The 24,419-nt window shown below is 42.7% G+C and overlaps 1 protein-coding gene across 1 annotated transcript in view; it reads right to left on the minus strand.

Annotated features, from left to right (window-relative positions):
• Positions 1 to 13,856: 13,856 nt before the first annotated feature.
• Positions 13,857 to 24,419, minus strand: part of DNTT (DNA nucleotidylexotransferase) — a 32,859-nt gene continuing 22,296 nt past the window's right edge. The window contains exons 9-11 of the mRNA XM_004456972.2: positions 23,746 to 23,991; positions 16,131 to 16,214; positions 13,857 to 14,312 (exon numbers count right to left, since the gene is read on the minus strand). Coding sequence (XP_004457029.2) covers positions 14,226 to 14,312; positions 16,131 to 16,214; positions 23,746 to 23,991 — 417 coding nt within the window. The 3' untranslated portion in view covers positions 13,857 to 14,225. The remainder of the gene's footprint in view (positions 14,313 to 16,130; positions 16,215 to 23,745; positions 23,992 to 24,419) is intronic.

Below are 24,419 nucleotides of genomic sequence, written 5' to 3' on the forward strand. Positions count from 1 at the left end.
GGTCTCTCCTTAGGGCTCAAATGATAGAATAACTACAGATTTCCTTCTTTTCTTCCTTTTGCTTCCCCTGAAGCTGGAGGAAGAGAAAGAGAATGCTGTATGGCCCTTCTAGCTACTGAATTCTCTAAATGGCTGCAGATGAGTCTGGTTATGTCAGGGCATAGTTCACAATGCTCTTCATCCAAGTAAAACCTCAGAAAGGGCTCTCTCTTCCCTACTCTATAAAGAGACTGTATGAACCCAAATAAGGTAAGAAGTGTAAATACCAAAATTGAACAGTTAAGAACGGGGAACATTTTGTAAATGGCTGAGTCTGTTCAATAGGCTATAGAAAGCATTCGGAAGCTGATGGGGGGAGTTGAAGGACAGGCTGAACATAACTTGGAACTTACAAACTGATTTGTAATGACCAAATCTATTTCTTATAGAGTTTCGTTTGCAAGGTTAAGATGGGTTGAAAGATTTAACTGTGAGTGAGAACAAATCACGTTGACAGAATTCTACCAGAAAGGTGACCAATTTTGCGATGAGGAGCCAGGTGGCAAGAATTGACTCAGTTGGCCAGGGGTTTTCCATATCTTAAAGCCAAGGCAAGGATTTGGGTCTTTGTCTTGGGAGAAGGAAAAATCCAGTTTTATATCCCACTCCTTCCAGTTCCCTTGGCTTTGGCCACATGGGCCTCCTTTTTAGACAACTTGAATCCTTCAATTGCATGGGCCTTCTCTCTGGTTCATTTGATGCTATGGCCCTACAGCCACATGGCCTTCTTGTCTGTTTCTTTTTCCCCTCCGGACACTATGGTCATTATATGGTCTTTGCCACCAGCTATTGATTATATAGAGCTAAAAGCCCAAGGAGGCCAAGGTGAATAGAGTTTGCAGGGCACAGTACTGGAGAGGAGAGAGTTGCACAGAGAGAAAAGCCAGATATCTGCAGAGTTATTCCACTGAGTACTGATCAGCACATGTGTGTGAAAGAACCACTCAAAAGGATTAGAGGGAACAATACCTCAAGCTCACACAGTGTGAGGAACAGTGCCTGTTCCCAAATAGCCAGAGTAGAAAACATCATAACTCACCAGGCATCAGATAGAGGACTCAGAAAAGTATTGCTTCAGGGGTAGATAAAAAAATTAACCACATGTGCTGCTGTAGTTGTGCCTAACAGAATTTAAAAGAAATATGTAAATGGATCAAACCATTTCCAAGCCAGTTAGAACTTGGAAGAGAAGAAAGAACAAATAAGACAAATGGAAAAACATATGAAAATTCACATTAAATGTAAATCATCTCGAAAATCCAATTAAGAGGCAGAGATGGTCAGATTAGATATCAAAGCAAGATTCAACTATATGCTACGTATAAGAAACCCACTTTAAATACGGAGTCACAAATAGCTTAAAAGAAAAAGGATAGTAAAAGATATGCCTTGCCAACTCTACTCAATAGAAAGTAGGACTGGCTAATTAAAAATTGACAAAGTTGATTTCAAAACAAAGAATATTAACAGGGATCAAGAGGGTCATTTCATAATAGTAAATGGGTCATTTCATCAAAAGGACTTAATAGCCCTAAGTAACCTAATAACAGAGCTTCAAAATCTTGAATCAAAAATGATAGGATTGCAAAGAGGTATAGACCAATTCACCATTATAATCAGAGATTAAACGTGCTTCTCCCAATAATTGTTAGAATAAGTATACATGAAATCAGCAAGATTATAGAAGACTTGAACAACCAACATGATCTATTTGACATTTATAGAATACTCCACACCTGCTGTTTATAGAACAACAGCAGAATACCCCTTCTTCTCAAATGCATGTGGAGCATTTACCAAAATAGGTTATATTCTGAGCCATAAACAAAATCTTAATACATTTAACGGGATTCACTCATGCAAAGTACATTATCTGAAAACAAGTGAATTAAGTTAGAATTAAAACAATCCGTAAATATCTTCCAATATTTGGAAAATAATTATAAATAATCCATGGATCAATGAATAAATATAACAGAAAATTTAGAAAATATTTTATACAGAATAAAAAATGAAGACACAGATAACTCCTATGGGATGGAACTAAAGCAGTACTGAGAAAAATTCTGGGGAAATTGTTAGCACTAGATGACTAGTGTTTAAAAAAAAGTTTAAAAAGTAAACTTCATTTCAACTTTAGAAAATAAAATAACAGACAAAAGGCAGCTTAACAAAATATGGAAAATTTACTTTTAAAAAATTCTGTCCAATCACATTTATATCACTTATTCTGAACACAAACTCAGTTGTTTCTCCAGGGTTAGAAAGATATGTAAATGAGCACAGATTGGTTAAATGACATGACCAAGGTCCTACCTAATTTTTGAAAGAGGAAGCGTCTCAAATCAGTGACCTCAGCTTCCACCTTAAGAAACTAGAAACAGAGGAGCAAATTGTACTGAAAATAAGTAAAAGGGAAAAAATAAAGACTGGTGTAAAAAACAGAAAAACAGTAGAGGACATCAATGAAACCAAAATCTGGTTCCTGATCAGGAAAAAGGGAGAAGACATACATGACAATTGTAGGAATAAGAGAGGTGACATAATTGCAGATTCTTCAGAGAGTAAAAGAATCATACGAGACTATAATGAACAACTATATGCCAATATATTTGACAACTTAGATCAAATGAACAAATTCTTAGAAAGATACAAACTACCAGAGCTCACTCAAGAAGAAATAGTTAATCTGAATAGCCCTAATTATTAAGTAAATTGAATTTGTAGTTAAAAGCTTTCCCACAAATAAAACTTCAGGGCCAGATTGCTTCACTAGTGAATTCTACTAAAGATTTAATGAAGAAACAATAAAAACTCTCAACAAACTTCCAGAAAATTGAAAAATGAATACCTCTCAACTCATTCTATGAAGTCCTGCTACCAAAATTTGATTAAGAAATTATAAGAAAGGAAATCTACAGACCAGTGTCCTTCATGAACATAGACCCAAAATTATTTAAAAATAATAACTAATCAAATTTAACAATATATAAAAGGGGTGCTACATCATGACCAAATGGAGTTTAATCCCAGGAATACAGGATTGGTTTAACATCCAAAAATCAATATAATTCATCATATTATCTGACTGCATCTCAATAGATGCAGAAGAAGCACTTGACAAAACCTAACATTCATTCCTGATAAAAACTCTCAGCAAACTAGGAATAGAAAACTTCCTTGAACTGATGGTCCTCAAAAAATTAAAAAATTAAAAAATTAAAAAATCAGTGAAGAGCTTACATCTTACCTAATTGTGGTAGATTGAATGGTTTTCCTCTAAGATCAGGACTATAAGGAAAGGACAGCTGCTTTTGCACTTCTATTCAACATTATACTGGAGGATCTAGCCAGTGCAGTGAGACAAGAAAATGAAATATAACACATTCAGATTGGAAAGGAAGAAGTAAAATTGTCTTTATTCACAGATGACTTGATAATTGCTTTCGTTTGCTAAAGGCTGCCAAGGCAATATACCAGAAATGGGGTGGCTTTTACAGTGGGAATTTATTAACTTATTAGCTCACAGTCTGAGGCTGAGAAAAATGTCCAAATCTAGGCATCAGGCAAAACTCTCTCTCTGAAAACACAGCTGCTGGCAATCCTGGATGCCAGTCACATGGTGGGGCACAATGGTGGCATCTGCTGTCTCTCCCTTCTCCTCCAGCTCTCATTACCCTCAGCTTCTGGCTTCCTCCAGCTTTATCTCTCCTCCTGTGGCTTTCTCTCTCCTGGGTTTCATTGATTTCAGCTTCTGGCTTCTGGGGCTTTCTCTCCCAGCCTCTCGGGGTTTCTCTGTATCTCCCTCTCTCCATATTCATCCCATTTATAAAGGATTCCAGTAAGAGGATTAAGACTCACCCTGGGTCACACCCTACTGTAGTAATCTAATCTTACTTAACTTAACTGAAATGATCTAATCAAAGGGTCCCACCTGCAATAGGTTCATACCCAAAGGAATGGATTAATTTAAGAACATAAGGTCCACAAAAGCCTCAAAATAACACAATCATTTGCTTAGAAATCTTATGGAAACTACTAAAAATGGTCCTGGAATTCATAATTCAGTTCAGCAAAGTTGCAGGATATAAGATCAATATACAAAAATCATTTATAGTAGCCAAATAGCTGTCACCAGGTGAATGGATAGAGAAACTGGTATGGCCACAGTATGGAATATTAATCAGCAATAAAAAGGAATGAACTATTGAAAAATGCTACAACATGGGTGAATTTTAAAATAATTATGCCAAATGAAAGAAGATGGACAAATAAGAGTACATACTGTATAATTCCATTTATATAAAATTCTAGACAGTGGAAACTAATCAATAGTGACAGAAATCATGTTAGTGGTTACCTGGGGATAGTGGGGTGGGAAAGGGTGGGAAAGAGGGACTACAAAGGGGCATGAGAAAACCTTTGATGGTGATGAATATGTTCACTATCGATGGTGGAGATGGTGCCACAGCGTATTAGTTGTCAAAGCTTTAACTGCACACCATAAATAAGTACAGTTTATTGTATATCAATTAGACCTCAATAAAGCTGTTTAAAAATATGAATAACATCCAAGACATAAAGAGCCATAATCTTCCTTTCTTTATTTAGTGTTCTGTCAGGAGAACACGAGGATATGGGAAAGTGGTTGCCGTCCTGGGAAGAAAAAATACAGTCTTTCTTTGGTGAAGTTATAATTAGACAAAAGTAATTTCTTCTACTGAGTGCCTCAAAGGTAGAATGAAATCCACTTTTTAAATTTATCTTTTTTTTAAAAAAGATACATAGATCACACAACATGTTACATTAAAGAATATAAGAGATACCCATATACTCCTACTCCCCTCTCCCCTACTCCTCCTAATAAACAACCTCTTTCATCATTGTGGCACATTCATTGCATTTGATGAATACATTTTGGAACACTGCTACACATCATGGATTGTAGTTTACATTGTAGTTTACACTCTTTCCCAGTCCATTCAGTGGGTTATGGCAGGATATGTAATGTCCTGCATCTGTGCCTAAAATATCATTCAGGAAACACCAAGTCCTGAAAATGTCCCCTGTATCTCACCTCTTCTTCCCTTTCCCTGCCCTCAGCAACTCCCATGGCCACTGTCTCCACAGCAGTGATACAGTTTCTTCCATTGCTAGAGTTACAATAATTCTATAGTAGAATATCATTAAGTCTACTCTAATCCATACTTTATTCCTCCATCCTGAGGACCCTGGGATAGCAATGTTCACTCCACCTCTAAATCAAGAGGTGGCTTAGATCCCACATGGTTGATGGATGGGATTCTCCTGCTTGCAGCTGTAGACTCTCATGGTTCCCTGGTGTGGTGGTTAACCATCCTTACCTCCCTGTTGGTTGACCTGGGTATGTCCAACAAACCGAGAGCAGGTGTTGCAACTCTGCTGATGCTCAGGGCCCAGCTGGCACATGGACAGTCCAGAGACTCAAGTCTCCTGAGCATATACCAATGCCAGCACCAACTACAGGTTCTATAAAAGTGACAGAAGACGCATGGGTAGAGAGATCATATCTGAGTCCAACTCCATCACACTCAGGAGCACAAGTTCCAAATTAGGGCCCACTGGCAAGGCACTGAACTCCAGAGCCATCTGTCATGACTGTAGGACCTGGGTGTCTCTGCAGCCCTCAAGAGCACTACTACTGGGGTTGTATCTACTTTGGCTGTCTCTGAGATCCTGCTGACATGTGCATAAGCGCAACCCCTCTGATGACCTCCTGACACATTTTGAAATCTCTTAGCCATATAAATTCATTTGTCTTTACTATTTCCTCTTTTTATTCAAGGTCTTTTTCTAGTTGCATCACCAGCTGGTGATTGGTAGGCCCATCCCCAGGAGTCAAGCCCCACACTGGGGGGAAGGTGATGCATATACATGTTGAGTTTGACTTAGAGAGTGGTCACATTTGGGCAACTTGGAGGCTCTCAGGAGGTAACTCTTAGGCACCCTGAAGTTCTAGGCCCAGTTGAAATTTCAAGCAAACAGGCTCATAAGCATAGTCATCAGTATCAAGGGCCCATCATTGGACCAGCCTTCTTCACTGATCTTTGCCCTTGCACTTGGGGGGTTGGTGCTGCTCTATTGGGGAGTGAGACAGAATTTCCCGGAATGGGAACTCAGCACTCCCTCAGTTGTCATGTGAAACTCTACCCACTATGTCAATACCCAAAGAACATTCAAACATATCTATATACCCTATGTGCATGCCCTGGAAAACTCCCTCCCACCCAAGCTATCCATGTCAGCTTGACCCAAAGACCTGAAAAGCTTCCAAGATCATATGCACTTCAAAAGAATTTTGCCCCAAAGAAAAAGAGGGTGAGTTACCTAGAATTGGAGGCGAAATTAGGATTATTTTAAATCTAGGGTTCTTAGTGGATAGTTTTAGAAAAATGTTAATTCCCCAGAGTTATTTGCAAATTTTATATGTATAATCATTAGTCTGGGGAGACAGTCCATAATTTCCTTCAAAGTCTCAAAGGAATGCATGACTTACTCTTTCCAAAGTTTTAAATATAAACAGTGATGATTATAGTTGAAGGTTAATGACAATGATATTAAATTACGCCTATGTTAAGCAATTTGTTACAACACTTTTAACATAAAGTGATTTTAAATTAGTAGTAGTAATAATTTGTTAATTTAATAATTACATTTTCAAAGAAAAGGAAAACTGAATTAAAGAATTAACCTTACCTATATTGGTACTTGTTTTCATGAAAGTCATGGAGAATATCTTTAATAACATTGGAATTACAGGCTAGAAGCCTGGGTGCAAGTTCTGACAGCACTTCTCTCTAGATGCATCATGTTCCTAAAGTTTTCTTGTCTGTAAAAGGGGATAGGAACATCTGCACTACCTACCTACTGGAGTTGGTGTAAAAGTCAAACAAAACAGTGGATGAAAGTGTTTTGAAAACTAGAAAGTGCCAGCAATATAATAGGGATTAGTCTTTCACTTATCTGGCCATAGCTCAGGCACCTGGTTGGCTGCTTCCCAGAAAGGCAGTCACATGACTTAAGAAGCAGCAATTCGGTCATCTCATAGAGGCTGGTGCTGCAAACCCAAGCACAGGAGCATACTGTTCTCTGAGGAAATACAGACAGATTCCTGGAGCCAGAAGCGAGAGAGATTCTTCATGCCTGTCACCATGGTGCCACACGTGGCTTTGAATGGCACTTGAGCCAGCAATGCATTTTGCATCCTACGTGCCCGGGGCATGGAGGGGATATTTTTAGAAGTAACAAATCCAACATTGTGTCCAGTGTTTTAGCTTCCCCTACTTGGAGGCAGGAGGCAGAGAGGGTTACAGTCACATGTATCATTTCTATATTCTTGCTACAAAAAAAGAAAGAATCTTAGTATTCTTGGAGGGATGTATACAAGGTATTTACCGAGCACTTACTCTTTGCCAACTTTCTGATAAATAGCATCCTGGGGTACTATTTGGAAAATCTCTTAAAGGGCCAGTTGTGCCTGGTCAAACCAGAGGAATGAATGGATAGATTAAATAGATAGGTAGGTAGATAAATAGATAGATATGGAGATAAATTAATGCATAAATAAGCACATCTTCCCAAAGAGATTAATTTTCTAAGGAGTCAATTTTATCAGTCCTGGAGATTATAAAGCAAATTATTTTGAAGGATGATTTAAGTTTGTAAGAAGTGAAGAATTTAGAATAATGAGTTTGGGAAGTGGATGTGGCTCAAGTGATTGGATTTCTGCTACCATATGGGAGGACCTGAGTTTGATCCTTGAGAACTCCTGGTAAAAAAAGGAGAGTCTGCATGGTGAGCTGAGTGCCCACGTGGTGAGCCAGTACCCACACAAGTGAATCACGCAGCAAGATGATGATGCAACAAAAGAGAGACGAAGGGGGGAGTCAAGGCGAGGTGCAACAGAAACCAGGAACTGAGGTGGAACACTTGACAGGGAAACTCTCTCCACATTGGAGGTCCGCAGGATTGAATCCCAGTGAATCTTAGAGGGGAAAAATGAGAAGAAAAGACAAAAAGAGAAATATACAGAAGATCACACAGCGAATGGACACAGATAGCAAAAACAGCAGGGTGGGGGGAGGGGGAGGGGAGGAGGAGGAGGGGAGAAAAAGAATAATGAGTTTAACTGATAATCAGGGAGGGTATCTGTGTTGCTGTGGGAACTTTGTGTGCTGGAGGGGAGAGTTTGAAATGCTTAGAGGAGTGTGAATTGGTTGATAGAATATGCATTTGAAATAGATAAAAGTGGATCCCATCTGTCCCTAAAAGGTAAAGGCCAGTGAGGGCCCCAAAACTCCCCATAAAACAGCTCGTCTTGGCCTAGTGGACAGACTCAGGTCTGGGAGTCCAAGAGCCAGGACGCTGGCCACTCCTGTTTGGCTTCCAGGGGTTGGGACTTACTGGTGGAGGAAGCCTGCAAGAAAGGAGTGACAGTGTGTCTAAATGTTCTTTTCCCTGTGGTAATTATTAACTTGTTCCTCCATCCTCCATAGGATTTGGCCCTCAAATCAATCATTTTACAGGCATTACCTCATTTAACCTTCCAGCAGATGCAGAGGGACCACATTTTCATTTTCATTTTACAGAGTAGGAAACGCAGGCCCAGAAATGTCAGGTAACTTGCCCAACGTCACACACCTAGTAATTACGGGAGCCCAGCCTATGTACAAATCTCTGCCTGATCAGCATCATTTCTGGCATTGCCTTTCTTTGTGACATTGGGCAGGCCACTACCCCTCTCTGGGCCTTGGTTTCTCATCTGTAGAACTAGGAGTTTGGGCTAGAAGGTCTCTAAGGCTCTGCCCAACATTATTGGTCTTCTTATCTTCTGTGTTCATGGTTTACTTGCCCCTGCCGGGTCTTTTGTTGACCACCAGAGGGCGCGCAGTTCCCAAAGTAGGAGGCACTGGGGAAGGCTGATTGCTGTGTGTGGTGACGGCCCTAACTGACGAAATTCCAGCCTAGAGTGAAAAACTCTGTGCATTCTTATCAAGAGGCTTTGTGGACTGTCTAAGAGGCCTTTTCAAATAAGGAAAGTAGAACCTTGGGGGTTCTATGACTGAGAAACCCCTCCTGCATGGACCTCCTGGGTTTTTATAAGGTTGGGGTGGGGGACCAGCAGAAAATCAGCGCTGGGGGAGGTGGGAGTAAGGTGGGAAACCAAGGGACAGCCCTTAGCACACTTCCCAAACATCACCCACCTGTGTTCCTCTAACCTCTCTCCTAATTCTGGCCATATCTTTATACCACTGGCTAATATTTATAAGATGTTTTTCCTTACATTGATTCACTTTTTAAATTTAACTATGTGTATTTGAAAAGGAAGCTATCACTACCTTAAATGGAAAAGCATTATTTTTGTAACACATTTTAAAACAAACACCTTTCTAGAATAAGCTTCATGCTTATAATTACGTGGGCAGAGGGTTTCGACTGTTCACAACTCCATGCCCTACGTCTCGAAAAAATTGGCCATTGCATAGTAGGCACTTTAGCTTCCTAGGGTTGCTGTGACAAATTACCACAAGCTGGGTGTCTTAAAACAACAGAAATTTATTGTCTCAGTTCTGGAAGCTAGAAGTCTGAGCTCGAAGCATCAGGGTTGTGGTCCCTTCGAAGGGTCTGGGAGAATCTTTCCTTGCCTCTTCCAGCTGCTGGTGGCAGCTAGCAATCCTCAGCGCTCCATGCTTGTAGCTGCTTGACTCCAGTCTCTGCCCTTCTCCACACGGCCTCCTCCTCTGTGGAGCTGTCTCTTTGTCTTCTTATTTTCTTTTAAGGACCTCAGTCATGTTGGACTAAGGGCCCAATCTACTCTAATATGACCTCATCTTAACTAACTACATGTGCAGTTTCCAAATAAGGCCATATTCCAAGGTACTGGAGCTTAGGACTTCAACTCTCTTTTCAGGAGACACAATTCAACCCATAATCAAACTCAATAAATATTTCTTGATTACATGACTACAAAGTATTCATCTGTATACTACCTAAAATCATCTTGAATGTCATCCATGGGAAACAGCAGGGCAGAGGAAAGGACTAGGAGAATATATTATGGATTTTGGGATTCTAGGCATGGGAACATGACTTATCACCAGAGTCCCCATGGGGCCAGACCATGGGGCCTTTCTCAGTGGGGGTGGTCACTGTCTACCCCCCTCATTACCACCACCTTTCCTTGGTCATCGACTCAAGATGTGACATATGTGCATATACCTGACGCCCTGCCTTGTGTATTTGTTTTCAGCTTGAACTGTCATTTAGTTCCAGGATGGAACCTGGGATCCATTCATCTGGTAGAGTGGAAGAGGCTTCCTGTCACCTGAGTTGAGAATGGTCTGGGCTCAGCAGATGGACTGTCGATGTTGAATGGGTCAGGAGATGGGTGGCATCTGCTGTCACACGCCTGCTGTCCTTGTGGGATAACTTGGGAGTATTTACTCAAATGTGGAAAGTAGTTCTGACATCATTATGGCTTGGAAGGGTCCTATTGATCATTTAGGCCAATGCCCTGACTCTGCAAGTGAGAACATAAGCTGAGAGAGAGTGCATGACTCGTCCCAGGTCATGGAATGTGCTAGTGATGGTGCCACAGCGCCTGACCCCAGTCCACTCTGTTCAGGAACCACAAATACAAAAGCCTCAAAGGGCTGGTCAGACAGCACATAGCGATGCATCAGGTGGGGACTGGAGCATCTGGCTGAACTGGAGAATGCGTGTCCAGTCTGCAGAGGGCAGGGCTGCTCAGCTCCAGCTGGTCGATGCCAAGTGGGGTTCATTCCCAAAACAAGAGCTCTGGCTCAATTGCCCCTGCACAATCCGGAGCGCACGGTGGGCCTTCCCCAGCTTTTATGCCTGACCCTATGGCCCACCTGCCTTGTGCAGGTCCAAGTCCTCCCTCTGTGAGGCCAGGTCCAGCCTCCCCAGCACCTGGGCTTTCCATCTGCCCCTCAGAGTTTCTAAGGCTGCCTTGTCTTCCCCTGCCACATGACGGCTGTGCTACTGCTGGGCTGACCAGCCATTTTGTTGTTCTTTCTCTTGCCTTGTTTTCCAGGTTTCCCCACTAAGAGAGGTTGAGATAATGAAGACAAGGCCTAGGTGTCTGACATTAAACTGTGACCACCCTGTCCCTCATTTTCCCCAGGAGGCCTGAGCTCCTTTCCCTCTCTCTTATCTGGGGAAAGGCAGCAGGATGGGTGGGTGAGGGGAAGTGCTGACCCTTAAAACTTTTCACCAGCTGGGAATACAGACCAGCTCTTCCACTGCACCTCGGGTCCCAGCCAGGCTGGGACACACCCAGAACATGCTGTGACCTCTCACCTCGGGGAAGGTCTGTTGAGCATTTCCTCTCCTTGGCCGGGACTGCATGACTCCATCTGGGTGGCCTTTGGTTCCCAAGAGGTGCCAAGGAAAGAAGCTGATAATTTTCCTGTGAGCAGGGACCATGTTTTGTTCATCTCTGATTCCTCAGCATCCAGCACAGTGCTTGGCACACAGGAGGGGGCTCCATAAATGGGGTGACCATTACCATCCCAAACAGAAACTTGACAGAGGGAAAGAGGGTGCCATCGCACTTAGGCAGGGACAATAGCTAAACTGCGCTGTGGTGTCTCCCTCCCAACGTGTCTGCTGAGTGACCGAGTGAGCTGAAGGCCCAGTTGTAGCCCATGAAAGGGCATGGGCTTTGCATCACACAGACCTGGGTCAGGGCTCAAACACCAGCTGTGTGCATATTAGCTTGTCCTTGGGCAAAGGACATACTTCTGGGCCCCTTGGCATTCTCTCATTCCGAAAGCAGATATCCTGCCACCTCAGGGGTTGTGGGGCTGATTAAATGGGATAACACCTATGAAATACTCACAAGAGAACCTGTAGTCTATAATCAATGTAGTTGTGATCTGATGCTTCTGGGGGAGATGGCCCCTTATTTATGCTAGTAGGCTGGAGTAGGCGATAGAAGGAAACCTTAAAGTCTTCATTCCTCTTGAAATCTAGAAAACGGGGCAAGCTTGCTTATGTAGCCAGGCCCCTGCCTCTCTCCTTGCACTGCCCATCACCTTGGCCTTCAGAACTCAGTGCCCTTGCTGAGCAGAAGCATCCCCTCCCCAGCTTCAAATGGTGATCCGCAAGATTTACCAGAATTAAGTGAGGCAGGTTATGGGGAGACAAAAAAGGAAACTAAAAACTTGACTCTCTGAAGTAGCTGGTATTAATGACCCTGATTCCTCCAGGTTCTTTGCCATCCAACTTTGCAATACTCACCCACTGTGGGCAAGGCATAACCCCCCATCCCTTGAGGCTGAGCCATGTGACATGCTTCGGCTACTGGGTATTAACAGATGTGGAAAGAGTCTTGAAAAGTACTTGCCCTCTTGGGCTTGCTTGCTCTTGTGTCTCTGCAGTTATTATGAGAAGGATATGCCCTAATTAGTCCAGCAGTCCCAGGTGGAGGGTGAGGGACACGAGGAGCAGAACCCAGCTGTGATGGTTAGGCTATTGTGTCAACTTTGCCAGGTAATTGTGCCCAGTTGTTTGGTCAAGCAAGCACTGGGCTAACTGTAATATAAGGGCATTTATGGACTTTAGTCACCGTTGACCTTACTGCATGGTAAATCATAGATAGCTGGTTATAATTACATCAATCAGCAATGAGGGATGCTTAACCCAATCAGTTGAATTCCTTAAAAGGGGAAGTGATTCCAGCATTGGGAGGGAATTTCCCAGCTTGTCTTTGGACAGCCAACATCTCCCAGAACTCGTCAAGAACCTTCACTGGACTTTCATTGCAGCCCCTGATTGCAGCCTGCCTGTGGAACCTGGACTTGTGTATCCCCATGGCTGCATGACAGACTTTTATAGAATTGCATACTGTTGACAGATATCTCTTGCTGATTCTGTTTCCCTAGAGAACCCTGACTAATACACCAGCCTAGACAGCTGGTTCTCAGCAAAAATGCATATCTGTGTTGTTTTAAGCCCCTGAGTTTTGGGATGGTTTTTTACACAGCATTTTTGGCAGTCCTAACTGATACACCCCCCACTCCCAGGTTCCAACACCAGGAAGGTAGTGTGGACTCCCTTTCCCTCTGCATAAGACGAGGCACCGAGCTTCTCTATGGGGTGCTGGATCTCCCACCCTCTTCTTCTCTGAGGAGGCTTGAAGGAAGGAAGAAGGGTGGTCATGGAGCCTCCCAGTTTGTCAGCAGACTGAGGACCCAGAAGCAGCAGAAACAAATGGTCTTTCAGGTCCCTTCAAACCATAGGGTCTTTATCTTCCTGGAGGAATCAGGAGGTCACAATGGGTCTAGAGCCTGGGAGTTCCAAAAGCTCCCTCAGCTGGGGATGCCTCCCTTTCCAGCGGTGCCCTGAGATAAAGAGGCCAACAGAGATTGTCTCCCTGAGAGAGACTGGCTCATTAAGACCTAGAGAAAGAATCCGAGATGGAAAAAAGAGGGGACGGTCCTTTGGTGGTTTAGGAAATTGCTCTCCATCTGAGGGAAAGCAGTGGGCGTTCTTCCTGCACGCGGTCTTGTGTTCGGACGCCTGGTGAGGTAGCCCCGTGGTGATGGGGAGGAACAGGCTTGGAGCTGAGGTGAGTCAGTCTAGAGCCAGCCTCTGCTCCTCCGAAAGCAGAACCCCTTGAGAATCTCTGCGTTCCACTTAAAACAGTTTCTCCCCTCCAAATAAATTTTAAATTCTTTCTTATTTCACTCGGTTACATTTTTGTTTACACAAGTATTTTATGTTTAAATGAAGAAAAGAGGATTCACCGACTTGTTTCCTCCTCTATTTATTGGAGATACACAATACTTCAGCTATACTGTGGGCAAAGTGGACTTTGCTGAGCTTGCCTGGAAATGAGTCGCCAGTTACAGCCTGTTTCTATGGAAAAATGCATTGTGAATTCTAAGCAACAGTTGTACAAATGGCCTATTAGAGCATAACCCACTATCAGGTGGTGTCTTACCATGTTTCCAAAACTATTTCTTTCTAGTAGCAATCTACATTTCAAGAAGACTTAAAAGAATCCTGAACTTTCCTAAAGCATCTTTTATAATATGAAGTCTAGTTATTCAAACTGATTTTGTAATACAACAAAATGTAGCAAAAGAACAACCGCAGAAAAAAACATCCACAACATTTTTCTAGGCATTTCTTTCACACGGTTCAATGTAATCCAATCCCAGATGTGCAAAAATTTCTTCTTCACTTTCTGCTGGGAGAAATATCCGCTGAAAGCATAACAACAAGAAATGAATGCATTCAAATATTTTTGTTAAGTATCACAGTACTGATACAGTGAAAATATTTACTTATAAAATTGTCATTGTAATGAGTTATTGCCAAATCATAATTCCTTGCTTCTGATATAAAAAGTCATCTTAACTGACTTCTGTAACTTTTGCATTCTTTCATCCATAACCATGATTCTAGATGAGTGAAGATAAAATCCATGACAGCCTCACACATTCAACAAATGTTGTTTGGATTTTTTTTTCTCACCGGTCTGTAGTTCTTAACCATAGCTGCTCATTAGAACCACATGAAGGAGCTTTTAAGTAACATGAAAGCTTGAGCCACCCCCCGGTCTAAAAAAATGAGCATCTCAGGGGGAGAAGTCTTGACATCAATCTCTTTAAAAGCTCACTGGATAATAATAGTGCACAGTCAGATTCTGAGCTGCAGCTATAGGTAAATGCAGGACACCTCCCAGCCTTCCACTTCTGCCCCAACCCCGACTCCAATCTAGGGATCTCTTTGAGACCAAGCACAATTTTGCCTCCTTCCCTTCTTGCCTATAGCACAGGGCTGTGCACATAGAGGTACTTGCTTGTGCTAAACTATTGAGTACGTGTTAATTTGTAAGTGTTCCTAAATTGCATTGTGTGACTCTGCCTCCATTCACACACTCGACATCTGAGGCTTTCCTGCCAGCATCCGTGCCCTCCTTCTGTTAGCAATAGCACCTGGATTTTCCTTTGGGAAATCCCTACCCTCAGTTCACAAGATTCAGGTGGAGCTGGCCCCACCTGGACCTCCAAGGAGGGTCAGATGACACAAGCCTGGTCATTAAGAACCACAGTATTGGGTTCAGGGATGGGCACCAGCTGGGATTCTTACAGGAACTATTAGGATAGAGCCTCTTCCTCTCTATTGCCATAGTTAAGCTGGAAGGATGGAACTCATGGGAAAATGCTGCCTGAGAACTAAACCAACACTGAGAGAGGCCTGCTTGAGCATCTGGGTTCAGCCATGCCTGAAGCCAGTGTTGCTTCTGGATGCTACAGTTATAGAAATAAAATTTGTGTGTGTGTGCATGCATGTGCATATTTTGGATCAGGTTTCTGACACTTGTAACTGAGACAGACTTTACTTAAATATATCTCATTTAGACTATACGCTCTTAGAGGGCAAGTACTCTTGCTCTAGTTCTTTAGTATCTTTTTCCCCCTTGGAGCCTGGATTAGTGTCCTGACCACTGTGATTTAACAACTGAATATTTATCTTTTGTTGAGGCATGAACTTGGATCATGACCACTGCAAGGCTAGCATGCCAGTGAGTCCCTCAGTGAGTGAGCGAACTTAGCTGACTGCCCATCTGCATCTCAAGGCAGTTTTGTTGCTCTCTGTTTTGCAGTAGACTCTCATTAATGACCTGGAGTGATCATTAAAACTGCTACTGCCCATTGCATTGGAGGGGTACTAGGGTGGTATTTGTGATTTGGGGGGATCCTTCGTTTTCTCTGGAGTTACTCATTGCAAATACCAAGGGGTTAAAACTCAATAAAATGTCCACTGCTGGACTGGCTCTGGGGACCCAAGTAGCTCATTGTCTTTGAGCCAAAAGCTCCTGAGGTGCCCTCCGGACCAGGCAAGCTGTGTTCCTGGTGGAACTGTAATTACTCAATGGCAATCTGTGGGAATAGGACACGCATGGCAAAGGAAACTGTATGTGGATACTAAAATCAGTTCAGGAAGTTTCTCAGGGAGCCAGTCTTGGGATACAGATCAAAGTAGCCCATCTCAGGGAAAAATAACAACAACCCTACCTTGGTCTTGTCATATAGAGCGTGGTTATCCAGGATCATCTTCTGCTCGTGTGTGGCATAGCGCCGGAGATCCCTCTCAAACTGCTGAACCAGAGATGATGAAAGTATATTGTTATCAAGTCCAGAATGTCTCCGGTATTAATTGTGTGTTTAGAGACTTCCAAATTCCTACAGTGAAGTGTCTATCTCCACTAAACATTCCCAAAGCAATTTTCTCCTCCTAAGGCAAAGCTCTATGGTAACACAACTCCACGTTTCCTTGCTTTCCTCGAACAAGGCCAGGTGCATAAAAAGTGTACAACAAAGGTTTTTTGAATGACTGTTTCCAGATCCCCATATATGAGATGTGTAAGATAAGAAGGAAATCCAATCTTTTCCTTATCTGCCTAGTCTTTACTTGCCAGTCTAACCTGCTGTCTTTTGCTTTAAGTTTCCCCCCCTAGTAATCTAGGGATTGTCATCTCTTAAACATTACCAAACAGCAAATCTCATGTAAAGTCTTTTTAATTTTAAAATTATTCTCTGGGTTTTGCCCATATCAGTCCCTGGTTCAGCCTGCTTTAGGGGCAGGATTATGGATAGAAGAAAGGAGTGAATGAAGCCTTTGACCCTCTTAGCCTCTTGGAGGAAGCCATGTCTGGAACCCCCAGCAGGGACTGTGGAGGGACAGGAGGAGGCCCCTCTAACCTAGGCCACACATTTCTGGCAGACACTGTACCCCCCCCCCCCCAGGGTCCTTTAAGCAAGGTCATATTTCTCTCTCAGCCAAAAGGTTCAGGAGTATGATTCCATGATTCCTAAGATGCACTTGGGGTGCTTCCTTAGCATTTACATGCCCCCCAACAAACACACACAAGCATGCATGCATGCACGAGCGCACACGCACATACACACACTCTCCTTCACTCATTCACTGTGGTTTGACTCTTCTGGATGCCCATTCATGGCACCTGCCCACTTGTCTTCTAACTTACACTGAGTCAGTCTGCTTCACAGCTGGTCTGGTTCTCAGCCCTGGAGACTGAAGAGGGGCTACCACAGGCAAGGAAAGAGACTCCCGTCAGCTCCATCCCCAAAGCAAGTCTCCGAGGTGAGTACTTCTTCCTCCTGTACCCGCCATCGCTATCGTGGGGTCTGCTGAGGAGGTCTCTGAAATGGAGGCTCTGCTTGCACCCTTGTCCCTCCCCCAGCCCATCCTCAACACAGAAACCTGCGATCCTTTTACAAAGGCAGATCGGGTCGTATCACACCATGTGCAGAACTGTTTGGAGAACATCTCTGTTGGAATTAAATCCAAATCCCGCCTGCAGGACCTAAGCGTTCTGGCCCCGCCCACCTCTCCGACCTCACTGCCTCACCTAGAGTCACTCTGGCCTTTGGGTTCCTCAGGCAAGCCAGGAAAGCTCCAGTTTTGGGCTTTCACTCAAGCTGAAATTTCCCTCTGCCTGGAATCCCTCTGGCAGACAGGTGAATAGATACTGGGAGGATTAACAAAGATAATATGCAAAGTATCCAAAACAATACCTGCTTCGGAGTAAAAGCTGGCTAAATGCGAGCTAGTTTTTAAAATTTGAGTATCACTAAGGTCAAAAGAGGGCGAGGATGAGACTCCAACCTGAATTTCATCCCTACCTGGCCTGTGTCTCTCGGTATAACCAGCCTCTTTGAATCTCGTTGGTCAGAGAGGATGGAGATAGAGGGTGTCTAAGTCCCCTCAGGCCCTACACTCTCTCATTCGGAGATTCTGTCAATGGCTGGTCTGAGCCTCCAGCCCCGGGAATGGCATCCCCCATGGTGAGGGGTAGCAGGGAGCAAAACCTGAAGCCTAAGGTGGAGAACAGGAAAAACCTCAGGAAAGGAGGGACAATGAATGGAGTTGTAATTGACGGTAGTTTTCCTGAGAGAAGCACACACAGATCTAGAAATTGTTTCTTTGTCCTGTGGAATTAGGGAGAAAGCCATGGGATAACGGCGCCCTCTAGTGGCAGGGAGCCATTTCCTAGTCCAGGAAAGCCAGTTGAGGCAGGGATCTTCCCCACCTCCACTTGGGTTTGTGAGAGGTTGACTTTCCTGAGGAGAAACCCAATCCAGGAGGGAGCACCAGCCTGAAGTCCTTTATGGTGAGGTGGAGAGGGCACCAGGGTTGTGGAAGAATTCGGTGGAACAGATTCTGGGAGCTGTCTGTGAAACAGGGCTGTTTCTTAGCAATGCCACTCCCTGCCATGGGTTCACTCTGCTCCCCTCTCCAGTCCTTAGGAGAGCTACCACTGCTCACACTGCTCACATGAATGAATGGGAGCAGCAAGGGGCTGCCCTTGGCTCCCAGACCCCTGTGGGGTGGGAGATGTTTGCCTGAACTTGTCTGTTAAAACCTCAGGAGGGAAGAACTAAAAAAAGAACAGCAAACTAGTCCCAAACCAAGCCAAAGGAAAGAAATAATAAAGATCACAGCAAAAATAAATGAAAGAGAGAATCAACAAAACCGAAAGTTGGTTATTTGAGAAGATCAACAAAATCAACAAACACTTAGCTAGACTGACAAAGAAGAAAAGAGAGTAGACAAAAATAAATAAAATCAGAAAAGAGAGGGGGGCATTACCACTGACCCCGCAGAAATAAGAGAGATCATAAGAGGATACTATGAACACTTGTATGCCAAAAAACTAGAAAATGTAGATGAAATGGACAAATTCCGAGAAACACATGAACCACCTACTCTGACTTTAGAAGAAACAGACTTCCACCAACCAATCCCAACTGAAGAGATTGAAACAGCCATCAAAAGCCTGCAAAGATGAAAAGCCCAGGACTAGATGGCTTCACAGGTGAATTTTACTAATCATTCAAAGCTCAAGCTCTTCCAAAAATCTGAATAGGAAAAAAATGCTACTAAACTAATGAAGCCAGCATCATCCTAATACCAAAACCAGATAAAGATACTAAGAAAAAAGAAAAATACAGACCAATATCTCTGATGAATATAGTTGCAAAAATCCTCAACAAAATACTTGAAAACAGAATCCAAAAGCACTTTAAAAGAATTATACATACCATGATTAAGTGGATTTTATCCCAGGTATGCAAGGGTGGTTCAACACAAGAAAATCAATTATTGTAATAAAATGCATTGATAAACTGAAGAAAAACCACATGATCCTCTAGATTGATGAAGAAAAGGCGTTTGACAAAATACAGCACCGTTTCTTGATAAAAGCACTCCAAAAGATAGGAATAGAAGGAAGCTTCCTCAATACGGTAAAGTGAATATATGAAAAACCTACAGCTAGCATGTACTCAATGGTGAAAGACTGAAAGCTTTCCCACTGAGATTAGGAACAAGACAAGGATGCCCACTGTCTCCATTATTATTCAATATTGTGCTAGAAGTTATAGCTATAGCAATTAGGCTAGATAAAACAATCAAATATTTAGGAATTAACTTAACAAAGGACATAGAGGACCTGTATTCAGAAAACTACAAAACATTACTAAAAGAAACCAAAAAGGCCTTAAATAAATGGAAAGACATTCTGTGTTCATGAATTGGAAGACTAAATATTGTTAAGATGTCAATCCTACCCCAACTGATTTACAGTTCCAACACAATCCCAATAAAAATCCCAACAGCCTTTTTTGCAGAAATCGAAAAGCCAACAATCAAAGGTAGGTGAAAGGGCCCTAAATAGCCAGAGATGTCTTAAAAAAGAACAAAGTTGGAGGACTCTCACTTCCTGACTTTAAAGCATATTACTTAGCAACAGTGGTAAAAACATCACGGTACTGGCATAAGGACAGATTGACCAATGGAACCATATCAAGAACTCATAAATTGACCCTCATTTCTACAGTCACATGATTTTTGACAAGGCTGTTAAAACCATCCAGCTGGGCCAGAACAGTCCATTCAACAAATAGTGCTGGGAGAACTGGATAGCCATATTCAAAAGAAAGGGGACCCCTATTTCACACCTTGTACAAAAGTTAACTCAAAATGAATCAAGGACCTACATATAAAAACAACCACCATAAAACTCCTAGAAGAAAATATAAGAAAACATTGTCAAGATCTTGTGGTAGGCAGTAGTTTCCTAAACCTTATGCCCAAAAATAGATAAATGGGAACTCCTCAAAGTTCAACGCTTTTGCACCTCAAAGGATTTTGTCCGAAAGGTGAAAAGACAGCTGACTCAATGGGAGAAAATATTTGGAAATCACATATCTGATAAGGGCTTAATACCTGTGATATATAAGGAGATCATACAACTCAACAATAAAAAGACAAAGTATCTGATTAAAACATGGGCAAAAGACTTGAAAAGACAACTGTCCAAGGAAGAAATACAAATGGAGAAGAAACACGTGAAAAAATGTTCAACATCATTAGCGGTTAGGGAAATGCAAGCCAAAACTACAGTGAGATATCATTTCACATCTAGTAGACTAGCAGCTATTAAAAATCAGAAAACTGTAAATGTTGGAGAGGATGTGGAGAGATAGGAACACTTATTCACTATTGGTGGGAGGTAGAATGGTACAGCCACTGTGGAGGACTGTTTGGCAGTTCCTAAAGAAGTTGAATATAGACTTGCTGTGGGACCGGCAATACCATTGCTAGGTATACACCCAGAAGAACTGAGAACAGTGACACGAATAGATATCTGCACACTGATATTGGTAACAGCATTATTCACGATAGCCAAAAGTTGGAAACAACCCAAGTGTCCATCAACTGATGAATGGATAAACAAATTGTATACACATGATGGAATATTATGCAGAAGAAATGAAGTCTTGAAACGTATGGCAACATAGATGAACCTGGAAGACATTATGTTGACTGAAATAAGCCAGACACAAAAGGACAAATACGGTATGATTGCCCTATTATGAACTAAATATATTATGTGAAATATAAATATATTATGTGAAATATGAATATGGGCAGAATTGCAAATGTAAGACCTTTTTTCTTTGAAGCTGAACAAATGTAAGATAATACCACAAAATGTTGATATCAGACAAAAACCCCCACTTTATACTAAGTGAAGGAGACCAGACACAGAACACTACATATTGTATGATATCCATTTATATAAAATGTGAATATAAATCAATTTATAAAGGTGAAATGAGATTACTGGTTATGTAGGTCTTAGGAAGGAATGCTAAGGGATGTGGAGTCTTTCTTTTCGGGGTAATGAAATTATTCTAAAATTTTTGAGATGATGAAGGTACAACATTGCATTTGTATTAAAAGCCATTGATTATACACTTTAGATAGAATAGCCAGAAACAGCACCTATGTACAGTGGGGGAAGCATAAAGACTGAGAGGTGAGGAATTTTCTTGTCTGTTTTTCTGTTTATTATTATTGTTATTGAAAATGCTCTAATAATGATTAAGTGATAAATGTACAACTATGTGATTATACCAAATATCATTGATTGTATACTTTGGATGAATTGTACGCTTTACTAAGATAAATCAACAAAATTGATTTGTTTTTTTAAAAAAACAGAACCTCAGGAGTATCTCCCTATAGACTGTTAAGAATTTTAATGTCTTTCATTATTTATTCAACAACTATTTATTGAATTCCTATCACGTTCCAGGTATGTCCTGCATACTTAGAGCCTATCAGGGAACAAAAAGATTTCAGCCCTTTTGGAGCTTAGATTTGAACAAAGGACAGAGACAATACACAATAACAGACTAAAGGAGTAAGTGTGTGATCTGTTCAGAGGTGAGCACTGTGGACACTAAATAGGGTGGCAAGGGCAGACCTCACTGAGAAGGAGGGAGTGAGCAAGGTCATGAGGCAGGTGGGGAGTTAACCGAGGGAACGTCAGGGGAATAGAGAAAGGGAATCGCTAGAACAGAAGCACGCCTGGCCCGTTTAGGCAGAAAGACGTAGGAGAGGAGGTCAGAGAGCTAAGGGTGCGGGCGGGTCGGGCAGGGCTTCACAGGCCGCTGTAAGGCCCTGGGTGTTTTCTCTGTGTGGGACCCCATTTCTCTGAATGTGGAGCCCCTGCAAGGTTTTGAGCAGGGAGGAACACAATCTTCCTTAAGGCGGGCTACCCTGTGCCAGGCTCTGTGCTAACTGCTTACTTTATATTAATTTCTTGATGTGTTCTATTACCACTGGTAATACCAGCTTCTAGAACAGCTTAATAATAGCTCTAAAAGAACATTCTGAGCACAAAATGGGACTCAAAATTGTGCTAAGATGAAGGTGCCATCTTAATTCAAACCTCGTAACAACACTTCAAGGCCAGTGTTGTTACTAGCTCCATTTTTCAGATGAAGACTAGAGGCCCAGAGAGCCTAAGTAATTTACTTGGGGTCACACGGCCAGTGATGGAGTTAGAACTCAGATTCCTGAAACCCAAAGCTCAGACTCTTTACCCCAGACATTTCTGCCACCTGCTTTAAAATCTCATTAGTACCTCACAGCAGCACTGTGAGGTAGGCAAGGCAAAGATGTTGTTGTGTTTCAGGTGAAGAAAGCTGGACTGTTGGGTAGGGAGTTGATGATACTTCAGTTACTTTAGTCTGGCTGTGTCACTGGTCACACCTGAAGTAGGGCCAGTCCCGCAGTGTATAGTTGGGCAAGTTGTGCACGGTGGAACTCTAGAGGGCGCCTTTTACATTTTCTAGTTTTTGTAGATAGGGGTTTATTTTAATAACTTTCTGGCAGATGGCAGTAGGGAATCTTGAGGAAGGATGCTTTTTAAAGTTGGTGAAAGAATGTCATTTGGGCTAGTAAAGGACAGCACAGTCCCCCATGTGTTTCCAGATGTGTTTCCTCCTAAACACATAAACATGGGCAGGACTCTCAGGCAAATCCCAGAAAATGAAAGTCATGCCGATGAGCCAGGCTGATCTATTCTGGAAGAAATGTGACTGAGAGGAAACCAGAAGTTTCTTTTGATTTTTAACTAACCAAGTCTGAACCCAGCCTCATCATCTATAAATTGCACCATACCTTGGTGGCTTTAGAAAATCTCAGTGTCCTTTGTCCCTGTGGATTTATCCTGCTCAGGAAATCTTTAGGCCACAAAGTTCCTAAGGAAGCTTTGTGAGATCAGTAGATCAGAAGGCCTGGTAAGTTAACGTCGCCAGGCTGAGGTGACATTAACAGATGACTGGAAATTGTCTTGAGAACATTTCCTAGGGCTTGACATCTTTGGGTAAAAAGGTGAAACTGAATTTCTCTAGCTGTAGAAGTTTACAGCAGAACCAACCCTGGGTACCCACCAACTTACATCCACCTGGGACAGAACTCCAAGCTGAAGCCATTACAGGCTGAACGTACACCACATTCAGTGGCTGTATAAGTGAGGGAGGAAGGAATAACACAGGTAGCTACCACTTACTGAGCGCTTACCACATCCTACATGCATGCAGCATCTCGTGTAACTCATACAACAACATTATAAGGTAATTTTCCCAATTACAGATGGGGCAACTGGGGCTCAAAGATGTTAAACAATTTGTTTAAAGACACCCAGCGCAAAAGTGGCAGAGCAGGGATTTGAACCCACGCCGGCCTGAGTGAACAGCTGGAGCAGTGCTGGAACGCAAACACATTCCAATAGGTCTGTGTAGCACTTACCCTGGAGCCAGTCCAACCCAGCAGGGCGAAGGCACGGCGCTCATAGGGGCACATGACCAGGTCCACGCGGATGGCCTTCCAGGCCTTTCCTTCCTGCCAGCTGGACTTGCCACTGTCCACCCGCTGATAGGGCAGTTTTAAAATCAGAAAACATTTTTGGAAATGATCTAAAGCATCCACTTTCCTACTTGGCAACTTGAGCTTTTCAAATGTCGACTCTACAAGGTCATAGTATAAAAGTAATCCCTGAAAATAAACAGAAAGCAGTCAGAAGGAGGGCCCATGGAGCAGGTCCACCTTTTTATGCCTCAATCAAAGCTCCTAATGCAATCTTTACAGATTTCAGCAGAGCATGTGTATTTGTCCTTGCATTGGGAGCCCACCTGGTGACACTAGGAGTGGTGGCATTATTCTTCCGTCAGCAGAAGAAAAATGTAGCAATTAGAAAGGCTGAACCAGGAAGCAGATTTGGCTCAATTGATAGTGTCCACCTACCATATGGGAGGTCCAGGGTTCAAACCCAGGGCCTCCCGACCCCTGTGGTGAGCTGGTCCATGTGCAGTGCTGCTGCGCACAAGGAGGGCTGTGCCATGCATGGGTGTCCCCCGCATAGGGGAGCCCCACGCACAAGGAGTGCGCCCTGCAAGGATAGCCGCCCCATGCAAAAAAAGCAC

Source organism: Dasypus novemcinctus, chromosome 6 (assembly GCF_030445035.2).
Source record: "Dasypus novemcinctus isolate mDasNov1 chromosome 6, mDasNov1.1.hap2, whole genome shotgun sequence".
In the NCBI taxonomy this organism is placed as follows: Eukaryota; Metazoa; Chordata; class Mammalia; order Cingulata; family Dasypodidae; genus Dasypus; species Dasypus novemcinctus.